The sequence below is a fragment of the Drosophila busckii genome, chromosome X, assembly GCF_011750605.1.
Source record: "Drosophila busckii strain San Diego stock center, stock number 13000-0081.31 chromosome X, ASM1175060v1, whole genome shotgun sequence".
Classification (NCBI taxonomy): Eukaryota; Metazoa; Arthropoda; class Insecta; order Diptera; family Drosophilidae; genus Drosophila; species Drosophila busckii.
Genome location: NC_046608.1, coordinates 2,575,989 through 2,587,920, shown reverse-complemented (window position 1 = coordinate 2,587,920; position 11,932 = coordinate 2,575,989). Strand labels below are relative to the sequence as shown.

Below are 11,932 nucleotides of genomic sequence, written 5' to 3'. Positions count from 1 at the left end.
TGAACTAATTTTTTTATATATTTATTTGTTTTTTGATTTTCAGCTTGACTTTTGGAACCTGTCTGACTAAATAGCCGGCACAAATTGTTAACTGAATTGGTTCTCTAATGTTGTGTTTATTATTTTTGTTTTTCATTTTTGTACCTTTGAATTTTTGATGTCTGAGTACCGAACATAGGCGGTCGGTTGGTCGGCACTTTGTTCATCTTGACAATGTCAAGTGGCGATTGCTCATTAGCGCCGAATGGCGTTGCGATTTCCGCTTCCGCTTTATGTTTTGTTTTGCTGCTCTGAGCCCAAGCGGCTAAGCGGCTTGCCCAAAAGGGATTCAGCCAAGCGCAAGACCAACTTGAAATTGAAATTGCCGAATAAAACTGAAATTTAATTTGAAAATGTACAAGACGCAAGTGAAGTCAGTTGAGCTGCCTGCCGATCAATGTCAATGCAATGCTCAAGTGGCTAAGTAATATAATTATTTTATTTTATTTCATTTTATAGCTGTAGCATGTTCAAGGGTTAACTTTCAGTTCATTCAACTTACACTAAGCTTAAATGATATAATTTTTCTGCTTTTAATGAAAGTCATAATAAAAAAAATTATGGCAGCACTTTTGGGGAGTCAAAATGGCAAATGGTTATGCTGCCTGTTTTGCTATTTTATGGCCACTTGCTTTGATACCCTATAAAATATAAAATATGAAACATTTAGAAATATTCAACTTAAGTTAATAAGCTTAAACATTTCATAAAGTAAACATAAATTATAAAACTACAAAGCGCAATTGTATTAATTTATTTTTAACATAACATTGTTTATATGGGCTAAACTACGTTTTGGCTCTTTTAAAGTCATGCCCTGAGCATGACCGACTGGCCGGGCTAAAGATCTTCGTTTTGCGGTTACCGCGCACTGCCAAAGCCCAAACGAGCGTAACAGCTACGGCTTAGCTGCTGCCCGTGCCCGTGCCCGTCTCTGATTACGTTTCAGCTGCTGCCACGTAATGCTTATGGTTGCTTTTGATGATCATCTTGCGTTTGCTTTGGGCTAATTGCGACACTTGGTTGCCATTAAGAGATTTCTAAGCTATTCTAGCTTAAATTTCACATTAAGCTAATTTTGCTGTAAAAGGAAATGGGAATTCATTAGAATGGCCTAATATGTGCTCAATTAGGCGTCTAAATGACTGTACATTTGACTTTATCATTGCCTGCTCCAATGTAATGCACAATACGTGGCTGATCAGCTTAATAGACTCAACTAAGCCAACTGATTATTATTAAAAATTCAAGAAACTTGGCGTATTTAGCAAACTTATGACTTTCTAGAAGTATAATATTTAGTAAGTTACTAGTTAGCATAATATTTACATTAGTAATTGTTGAATATAAAAATATGTTCAAGAAATATTGCTAACATTTTCAAAAGGTTGCATACTTAGGTCATTCCAGTATCGAATTCTACGCTGATTTTATATAAAAAATTGAATTATATTGAATTATATATTAAAAAGACTGTAAAATAAAACAAATCATTTGCATTAATTAAACTAATACAAACTACAAAGCAAAAAGCTTTGATTAGAGAATTTTTGTTGCATATCTTTGAATAAAAAAAGTGCCTGATAAAATGCGATTCTAATCCACTTTATACACATATTATGTATATATATATATATACTATACATACTATATTATTATTGAATGAAGTAATTGCACTGCGATCTATGAGATATATTGTGCCTCGCACTAGTAGATGAGCTACAGTTACTAGTTCAGTCCTATCGCTGCTCCAGTATGTGCTCTGGAGTTTCATCCTGCTCTAAGCGGAGTCTGCCTATCGTGTTGTCCACAATCTTTAGGTTGTGTAGATGTTTTCGCAGTCCGTCGAAATTTCAGTGATTATAATATTTGGCAAAGCATTGGTGTGTGGCTAAAACTAATCCATAGTTGGAATTGAAATGTTCAGCGCTCCGCTGCGCTGAGAATGCCGCGCTTAAGAATATCAACAGATGTGAGGATCACATGACTTCCGGAAGTATAGCCTACTCTGCTTAATGTTAAAGCAATGCTAAATATGTTTGTCTACTACTTTTAGTTGCAATTGTGACTCTTATTTGTGCTTGTTGCCTTTGGCTTTATGTTGCAACTCACTTGGGGGTTGTCACTATATAATTATGAGTGGGGAAATTAGCATACAGAGATGTTTGTTGGACATGTCTGTTGGGCCGGATATGGACGATTGATCAGTAGTTACCGTTTGTTATACAATCCAATCCGAAACTGTGCAACGAAGCGGTGGGCTATGGGCCAAAAAGGGCGGCAACGACAACGCCCACAAGCGACTAAGCGGAAAACAATTTGTCCAGAGAGAAGCGCCATTGATTCAATATAAAAGCACTGCTGGACTCCTGGGCGCAGTTTCAGTGCAATGCCCAAAGCCATGGACAACAGAAGGCAGCTGCTGCTGAAGTTAATGTTGCCAGTGTTGTTGCTGCACAGTGGCACAAATGCACGGCCTAGCAGCAGCAGCAGCAGCAGCAGCAGCATTGGACTGCAGTCGAATTATCTGCAAGCAATTGGCGCTTATCAGCGACTGGAGCAGCGGCTGCCAAGACAGGAGCTGCATGCGCTGACTGGCTTGGGACTGCTGAATGGTGCACGCCAGGCAGAGCAACAGATTGAGGATAATTTGCTGCAGACAGTCAAAGACTTTCTAGCGGAAACCGATTGGCAGCAAAGCGACCAAATGCTGCCCAAGATCAATCAGATTGAGCAGCAGCTGGCGCGAGATCAACGCGCGCTCAATATACTAAGCAGTGCCATGGATGTGCTAAGCAGCGCTAAGAATGAGCAACAGTTTCGCCAAGAGTTGCACTTGCAACTGCATCAGCAGCAGCAGCAGCAACAGCAACAGCAGCAGCAGCAGCAACAGCTGGGTGAGCGCTTGGGGCAGTTGCGGCAACATATTTTGCAAGTGCCGCAAATGAAAAGCCAGCTGGACATGAAAATGGAGCAGGCATTGCAGCATCTACTCAAGCAGGCCACAGCGGATGGACCCTTGGCTAGAGCCACTCAGAAGCTGCTGCATAAGCGTGCTGCTACCACCGAGCAGCCACCAGCAGAGCAGCAACCCATTGAGGTGCATATGATCAAGTCCATCTTATCGGAGGTGAGTCTAGCATGCGATATCCATATTATTGGCCCTGCTGCAGTTTGTCTGATCCAAGGTCTGTTGCATTGCATGCGCAGGATGATTTCCGTGAGAATCTATTGGATCAGCAATACGAGAACAGTGGCAACAGCATGAAGCAGACAGAGCTGCCCAAAGATGACATTGATGACCTGGCCCTGGACATTGAGGTGAGCATTTGTTTTAATTTTTTATAATGTGACTAACCTTATGAAGTTCAAATTGGACAAGAAGTAAGTTTGCTTGGCTTGAAGTACAAGCGAGCAATAAAGTTGGACGTAGCCGACTTTATTTGAATTTAAAATAAACTATTTTTAAATTAGCCAATTGGGCTAATCGTTCGATATAAATATATAAGCTCAATCTACTTTGGAGTTAGACTTGAATATTTTAAAACTTAGTAAAATTATATAATACTTTTTGAACTATTCAATCTAATATTAGATACTTTGATATATGATATATATAAAATTAGCAGCAAATTTGCAGAAGTTTCGCACATTTTGGATTGAATTAAATGAATAAAAGTTGTGATGAATTCAACTAGATGCTGAAATTGCTAAAAAAAAAAACATTTTGACGCATGAATTTTGAAATTCTGTTGCTCAAACAGACGTCCAATTGAATCATTAGCAATTTTCTATTTTGTTTTTATTGTTTAAGTGTATAAAATACCGAAACCTTTGGTAAGTTGCGCTTTATGCATTAAGTCTATAAAATATAGTGCTAGCTTTATATGCAGACAACTCTTAAAAACAGAGATTGAAACATAAACTTGATGCTCTCTTGAAGCGGCAAAATGTTACAGCTAAGAACCAAACACAAATGAGCGGCAAGCAGGAGGATGCGGATGATGGCTCCGGTGAGTTGGGCGGACCTGATGAGCCAGCTGGTGGTGGTGGCGGCGGCGGTGGTCTGGTTGGCATTATTGGCAGCCTCAGTGGCGTAAGTGAAGCTGCAGGAGATTCTGGCAAGTAGGCAAGTTAATTCTGGTTTAATTTACAGGGGGAGGGCGGCTCGGATGTGGGCGCTTTGATTGGTGCGCTAACGGGACTCATATCAACGCTGTTCGGTGTAAGCGCTCAGCAGCTTTCGCACTCTCTGTCGCTCTAATAATTGCAGCATTTGTTTATTGCAGCCTGGCGGACTGGACATTGAATCTCTAATAGGCACAGCCACCTCATTGCTGGCGGGCTTGTTGTCGGGCAACAAAAATTTTGGCACTGTGCTGGGTCAGTATGTGGGCACAGCCTTTGATGGATTCTCAGGCGGTGGTGGTGCGGTAAGTGTCGCTTAGACTACGCTCGAGATAGCTCTAATCTCTACTCATATCTTTTGCAGATCAACAATGGACAGTTCTTGGGCAATTTTGTGGGCACCGTGCTGGCCGCACTAAGCGCAGTATTTATGCTTTATATATTTAAATGCTTATAATTGTTTACTAACAACAAATTGCGATCTAGAGCAGCGACAGCTTTTACATTAAACTTTCGTTTTTTTGCAGGATCCGGAGGATGAGGGTCCACCACAGCCGCTGACGTTTGCCAGCAACTTTCTGAGCGGCCTGCTTGAGGCCAAGTTCCGCCCCAACTCTGGTGAGCTGAGCGAGGAGCGTCATGGCAGCTCCGAGCTGCTGCTGCCGCGCCAAAAGAAAAAGGAAGCTGCTGGTGGCGGTGGCTTCGATTCTGGCAGCTTTGTCAAGCAGATTGCATCGCATTTGGTTAGCAGCGCTTTGGGGCTGGTGCTGAATGCGTCTGTGGGCGCATCGGGTGGCGCCTCGCAAGCGGCCGGCGGTCTCTTCTCCAGCAGCAGCCATCACATGAAGTCAGCCAAAGGCTGAGCTACAAAATGAATCCAATTTAACTAACTTTAATGCATTTTTGCTGCGCGCGTGTGTGTGTGTGTGTTTTTTTGTGTACTAATATTATTATTATGCTAGTTTTTTGTTTTTTTTTTTTTGGTTTAGTTTTTAAGCGCAATAAACAGTCACTTGCATGACTAAGAAAGCGTAAAAACAATGTGCAAATCAACGAACATGTTGTAAGCTTACAAAATAGCTTTTGCCTGGGCTTAGGCTTAGGCATGTGCGTAAGCCGTGAAGAGCTAAATGCCCAATAGCTGGCCAATAGCTGCAGTTGCAACTCGTAGTTGCTGCTTGCCCCAAAAGCTAAAATTCTCGCTTACAATGGGGCAATGAAAAGTGAAAACTGTAACAACAAATGAAAGTGCGCCAAGCTGCTCAAATTACGTGGCAAGTCAAAGACGGAAATACAGCAAGAGACCAAAGACCCCATCCAGGGGTCGAGTCAGCTTAGCTAACTTGAGCGCTAGTCCAAGAGTTAACAACAATAACAGTTTGTTGTGCACTCAAGCTTAAGTTCAGGGCTGCAGCAAAACTTTCTATGGAATAATCCAGCATAAGAGCAGCGCTACAGCGCAGTGCTGGGCACAAAATTAACAATAAATAAGAATTATTATGTTATATATTATGCTTTACATCAAAATTGAGTTATAAACGTTACGTTCATTGCTTTCTATGCATTTGTTTATTATCGATACTGAAAACTATCGTTGTGCCATCTCTAGTAGCATCATGCCAGCTTTAGCAGCAATGTCATATTTTATTAGAAAATCTCATTTGCTTTTCATATTTTGAGAAAAATGGAAAACGAAAAAAGCGTAAGAAATTATGTGTAAATATAAATTGTATAAATTAAAATCAAAGCTTGCAGTTGAATGGAAATCGCTGCAGAGCAAGTGACTGAAGTGAAAAATCCACAACAGTCGCCAGCAACTATTGATAAGCAATTCAGTTAGAGTTTAAATAAAAGCAATAACAAAATTTTATTTATAATTACATCATTAAAACTGTCCTAATTTGCACATTTTATTTATTTATCAATCAACAGATTTTAACAAAATAGCGCGTAAGTTCTTACTATAGATTTGTTTCATTTGAACATAACTGTGTATTTGATATAATTTTTATATACTTATATTGCGACCTTCTAAGTATCCGTTGGGAGATGCTGCTAATAGAAAAACTGATGAAAAGAAATAAATGATTAATACTTAAGTAAGAATTTTGATGAGCTAATAAAACAAAATTAAAAATTATTTATTAAATGCAATGTGCGCTTTGAAATAGTTTTAGTGATATACCACAAAGCTTAATATAAATTAAAATAAAAATAATTTTAATTTTTTTTAATTTAAAGCTATATATTTTTGTTATTTTGGCGCGTTAGCGAAAAGTATTGCGAGCTTGCCATTCTAAATTTAATTTATAATTAACACCAGCAGCAAATTTCCATGCAAATTTGTAAACTTGTTAAGGCTTATTTAACTTAACTTTTATCAGCTTTGGCAGTTGCCAAAATTATACAAATTAGTTTAGTTTGGTTTTCGGCTTGACCTTCACACACTTGCACTAGCGGGAGATTCGCAATGCCAATGTTGTATACATAGGTCAGTGTTTAAAGCTCGTCTGTAGTTCGGCAGGTGTGTTCAAGATTTATGGGTTTCGTTTTATCTAAAATCGCCGTAACTCAGCCGAGCCCAAAAAGCAAAAAAACATATATATATATATATATTCGATACGTAGCGATGTTTGTCATTGTCATTTGATTAAATTGTTGCTGTTCCGTTTCAGCTGTTCCAATAGCATTTTTTTGTATTTCCAATTGCCATTCGCTTTTCACTGCTGCCGCTTGTCGCTCTCTTAGCCAGCGAAGCGCCACTTTCTGTCACTTTCTACTCCCATCGTCGCGCCAGTTGCAACTGGGAGGGGAGTGGCATGCTTATTACTTTTTACTTTTGACTTTTTACTTTGTCGCTCTTTACGTACACGCATTTCACTCATTTCTCTTCTGCTGGGTCTCTTCTTTCGCCGAGTGTCGCAGTCTGCTCAAAGTTATTTCAGTTACGCGTGAATCTTTCACAAGACCAAGTGACATTCCGGGACTGCGTGGCGTTTTATTTATTTGCATTTTCGAAACGCGGCTAGTTGTACTTGTTGTTTTTTTTCTCGCATTTTTGTTGTTGTTTTAAAAAATATAATTTTAGTTTTGTGCAAACAATTGTTGTGTTTATATAATTTATGTTTTGAATTGTGCATATATGCAGTAAATAGCAGCGGTAAGTCATTTCTATAAATATTTTGTTGTAAAACTCAGCAAAAAAACAAAAGACTTAGGCAACGAACTTGTTAGCCCTTCAGTCAAGCGCTTAATTAAAGCCTAATACGCTTAATTTTCAAATATTTAGCAGCAATGTCAAAATCCAAAAACAATAGCAGCGCACCAATAACAACAAATAAATATAAACAATTGACGCTTTCATCGCATTGCAACACGCAAGCAACAAAAACGAGCAGAAATACCAAACAAAATTTAATTATACAAAAACTGTTGTGTGTGTGTGTGTGTGGCTTATGGCTTTGATTAGCATACATTTATTAATAACTCATGCTGCTGTTGAAACATCAAAATCGAATTACAGTTCAGGCCAAGTCCACAACGCCAGCACGCAAAACAAATAAAAAGACAATAAAACTTTCATTGCAAGCTCAAATCAAAGTCAATAGTCAATATGCAACTTCAATTTTTATTGTTGCTATTTATAAATATTGATCACTCTACACAACGAACGGTATACTTTGTAATTTGAAAACTATTGAATGGGTATGCTAGTGCTCAAAAATTTATGTAAATTATTTAATTTAATTTGATTTTAGATGTGGCTCCACGACGTTGGGGTCACCGATTTGGCTGAAATTTGGATATGTTATAGCCGTAGGCCTATTTAGTGGGAATGTAAAATATTATGACGCGACGGCCAAGGATTCGTCCTTAAAACGTCCTTAAAGTTTTACATTATTTAAGTAATCAACAAATCGTCTTAATTTTAATTGCTGTGGTGGCCCAGTGGGTAGGATGCAATAAAACTTTCATTGCTTTTTTTTTTTTTTTTTATAAGTATATATTTTTAAAATCTTTGTTTTGTTTGTTTTTATAACATATATAATTTCAGTGAATAAGTTCACAGAAATGATATTTGTCATAAAAACAAATAAAACAGATTTTCATTGCACCAGGCGCATGATATGAATGCAGCATTTTTGCAGAGGCAGGGTACTTTCAGTTTTTCTGTTGCATTTTGGAAAACATTTCTTTCGGTCGTAAGTTTGCTAGCAAACTATGCATATTGTAACATATTCTTGAAAACCGGAGCCGACAATTGCCTGTGTATAATTATAATATACGTCACAGGGTTGGCATTTGCGCACTTTCTTGGTAATTTTGGTCAGAGAAGCGCGTAAAATTAATTGAGCGCAAAATCAACCTGACGTGTTTTTGTTGTTGTTGAGAAAATAACGCGTGAATTTGCCTCTGCATTTCTAATTGCATTTAATTTATACAATTGCAAAAAAATTTTCGTTTTATTTCTTTTTATGACAAATATCATTTCGGTGAATAAAAAGATGATTAAAAATAAATTGCATGCGGGCAGAATCGAGCACCCGACCTCCCGCTTTAGATACTGCTACTCTACCCACTAGGCCACTTCGGCAGTTGAAATTCGTTCAACTTTGTGATTATTTAACGCGTAGTGCAAAAAAATTTATGTAAATTATTTAATTTAATTTGATTTTAGATGTGGCTTTAAGTTTTTATTAGCAGTTGTTATTGATAAAAATGACAATTCAAACTTTTGGCTTTTAAGTTCTACCTTGAACAAAAATCAAATAAATTAAATTGATAAAAAGTACAATGGGCCAAAAATATAAAAATTAACTGCAACTCAAAGCTGATTTGATTAAATAATTCGAAGCACTGAAAGAAACTGATTGTGTTTATGTAGCCCTGGATTTTTGCAATATTAAATATATATTAATATTTTTCCATTAATAACACATTGAATCAAAATAGTTTTATATTTTATGTTTAAAGAATATTTTTTCGACTAGTAGAGAGAGTGAGAAGTTTATCGTTGCGTGAAGTTAACTTAATTTACTACTAATTAGACATCAATACATCAATAGAGAATATAACAATAAAATGAAAATAATAAATCAACGAGTATTGTTAAACACGAATCTGAGTGTTATTAAACCCGATTAATCAACAATATATAAAGAAGTTCGAATTTAAGGCTTCTATTAGATATAAATATATATTTTTAATTAATTGTAAAGTACATGAAATAAATAAACAAATTAGTTTAAAAAGCTTAACAAATTTTAGGCGATACAATGCTGACCAAAAGTATTTTGACAAATAGCTGGTGCAACGTTTTCCTATGTAACTTTTTATTTCTTCGAGGAAAATTTCCAAACTTTTTTATAAAGTTTGTCTTTAGTTATAAGTTTTTGAAAATATGTCTGATCTGCATGATATTAATTTATATATGTAGGTAACCATACGTATTTATTCTTAAATTTGAAAGTATTCAAGCAGTTGCTAGATATTTTTAAATATTTTTTCAGTTTGCTCGATATTTTTAATTCAGTCTGAGCCAAGGATTCTGAACCAGCCTTTAAGGCATTTGCTTTTCGATTAACATACTCCAAATACATTAAGTGATACATATGGGTTTTTTTCTTTCTGTTTTTGATTTCAATTTCGGTGTCTACATAGTATTTCGTGATCGCTAAAGCAATGCAATATCATAATTTGGAAGATGAGCGCAAACGAAAGCCAAAGCAGTTGGTGATAGTTACGCACACACAGACGCAGACACAGACACACATGTGTGTGTGTATTGAAAAGTAATGTTGTGGTAAGACGCTTTGATTGGCCTAAAGAAACCGGTAACGGTCTCAAGGTCGTTGAGAAACTGTGCGTTTGGTTTGGTTCGCTTGGCTCGATTGCGATGGCTTTAATCAAGATAAGCCGCAGCAGCAGCAGCAGCAACAGAAGCCGTCAACACGCTTCGAGCACTAACAAAGCCTCAGCTGGAAGACGCTGAGTGCTTAAGCACACACACACACACAGACACACACAAACACACATATGCATATATAAAAAAACGCATGCAGGCATAGGTATAATAAAAAGCGAAAGTAAATGCCATGAAAGTGGAGCACAAACTGCCCGCGTTGAAGGTAAACTGGCGAGGGGGCGTTGCTATATATACGTTAAGTTGTCTATGTATGCGTGCGCGTGTGTGTGTGTGTGTGCATCTGCATAAGTCGGTCAATAAGTTTATTGACCGTTTTTTAACACATTTGATGCCTTTATTTTCGTAATGAATACTTTTTATTATTTAAGCTTCGTTGCTGTTGTTGTTGTGCGAGTTATTTTCCAAAATAAAAAATAAATTGATTATGCAAATCAAAACAGTTTGAGTAACTGCAAACTTATCAAATTGGCAATAAAACAATACATTTGCTATTGCCATTGATTCCACACAGTTTGTGTCTTTAATTTATTGCGTTGCCTTTTTACCTTTGCCCATAGCCAAAGTTCGTGCCTTTGATTTTCACATTACACAGCGCTTAATTGCTTAGCTAGTTAATTGCTCTACAAACTCAATCTTGATTGGATGCAACAGCTGCTAGAATTGTTGCATGTGTTGCAACTACAGCATAATTGCAGCCACTTAATGTCAAAACTTGGCTGAGGCCTGAGGCCAAGTGCTTGAGTCTTTGACTTGCCAATTTGTCAAAAGACTTTCTTTGTTAAGTGTAAATTGAATTTGCAATAAGCAATGCATGTCGTAGTTGCTTTAGGCCATAAAAAACTGCAAGCATTAGCTCTACTTAAATATGCTTGAAATTATTCGTGTTTATTTTTCAATTTATTGGATTTTCTTAACTCTGTTGCCAGCCTTCAAAGCAGTTTAAGCGCTAAGCACGCCCTGCTTAGCTGCCACAAATGCCCCATAGCGAACACACACACAGACAGACAAATAGCCACATAAATATAAATATATTTTGTTAGCCATTCGGAATAATTGGCCACTGTGCTAAGCCAAATTCCCCAAAGACAACTAATCAGCAGCTCGAATTCTAAACTCAACTAAGCATTAACCTTTGCTAATAAAAAGACAAAAAAACAACTGCAAATAATATAAGCAACATTATGTGCAATTGGTTAACTTGCTGTCGCGACCACTAGTCTGGCTACGCCTATTTTAATTAAATTCGACATGGCGATGGCGATTGGGAGCAAACAAAAAACTCAACAAGAACTTTATTGAGGTCTTGGTTATTAAACACTGATTTATGTGTGAAAATCATGCAGCGACAAGTTGAAGGACTTCGGCAACTGCTTGTTGGTGACTAAAGCGTCAGTTTTCAAATTTGTCAGCAGCCATTAATTGTGCTTAAGTAAACATTTATTTGAAGCAAAAGCACTTTGGTAATTTCATTTAGAGCTTAGAGCTCAAACAAGTCTATAAATGAATTCGTTTTGTTTTTTAGACTGTCGGCAACTTTTTAGTTTTTAAAATTTTCTTTTTAAAAGACAAATCAATATCATATTATACATTTTTTATAGCTTGTTAATCTTTAAAAATGCTGACTATAAATCCTTTAAATTAAACATAAGTATTTATGTAAATAAAGGCACTCAAGTAAGTCCAAATACGCATTAAAGCAATCTTTTTGAAAATATTTAGAAATCGTTACTAATTTTGTTTTAAAGTTCAACTAGTGCATGAGTTTAAATGATTTTCAATTGTGCAAATAATTAAAAAATATTGCGTGAAAAAATTTAAGTGCGCAAAGGAATTCGAAAA

At 36.9% G+C, this 11,932-nt stretch overlaps 1 protein-coding gene across 1 annotated transcript; it reads left to right on the top strand.

The window, feature by feature from the left end:
- The first annotated feature begins 2,440 nt into the window (after nt 1-2,440).
- LOC108604958 (keratin, type I cytoskeletal 10) lies at nt 2,441-5,030 on the top strand. The gene is made up of 7 exons (XM_017994528.1): nt 2,441-3,169; nt 3,250-3,360; nt 3,983-4,135; nt 4,196-4,264; nt 4,329-4,472; nt 4,532-4,591; nt 4,695-5,030. The coding sequence occupies exons 1-7, from the start codon at nt 2,441-2,443 to the stop codon at nt 5,028-5,030; spliced, it is 1,602 nt and encodes a 533-aa protein (XP_017850017.1).
- Nucleotides 5,031-11,932: the final 6,902 nt, after the last annotated feature.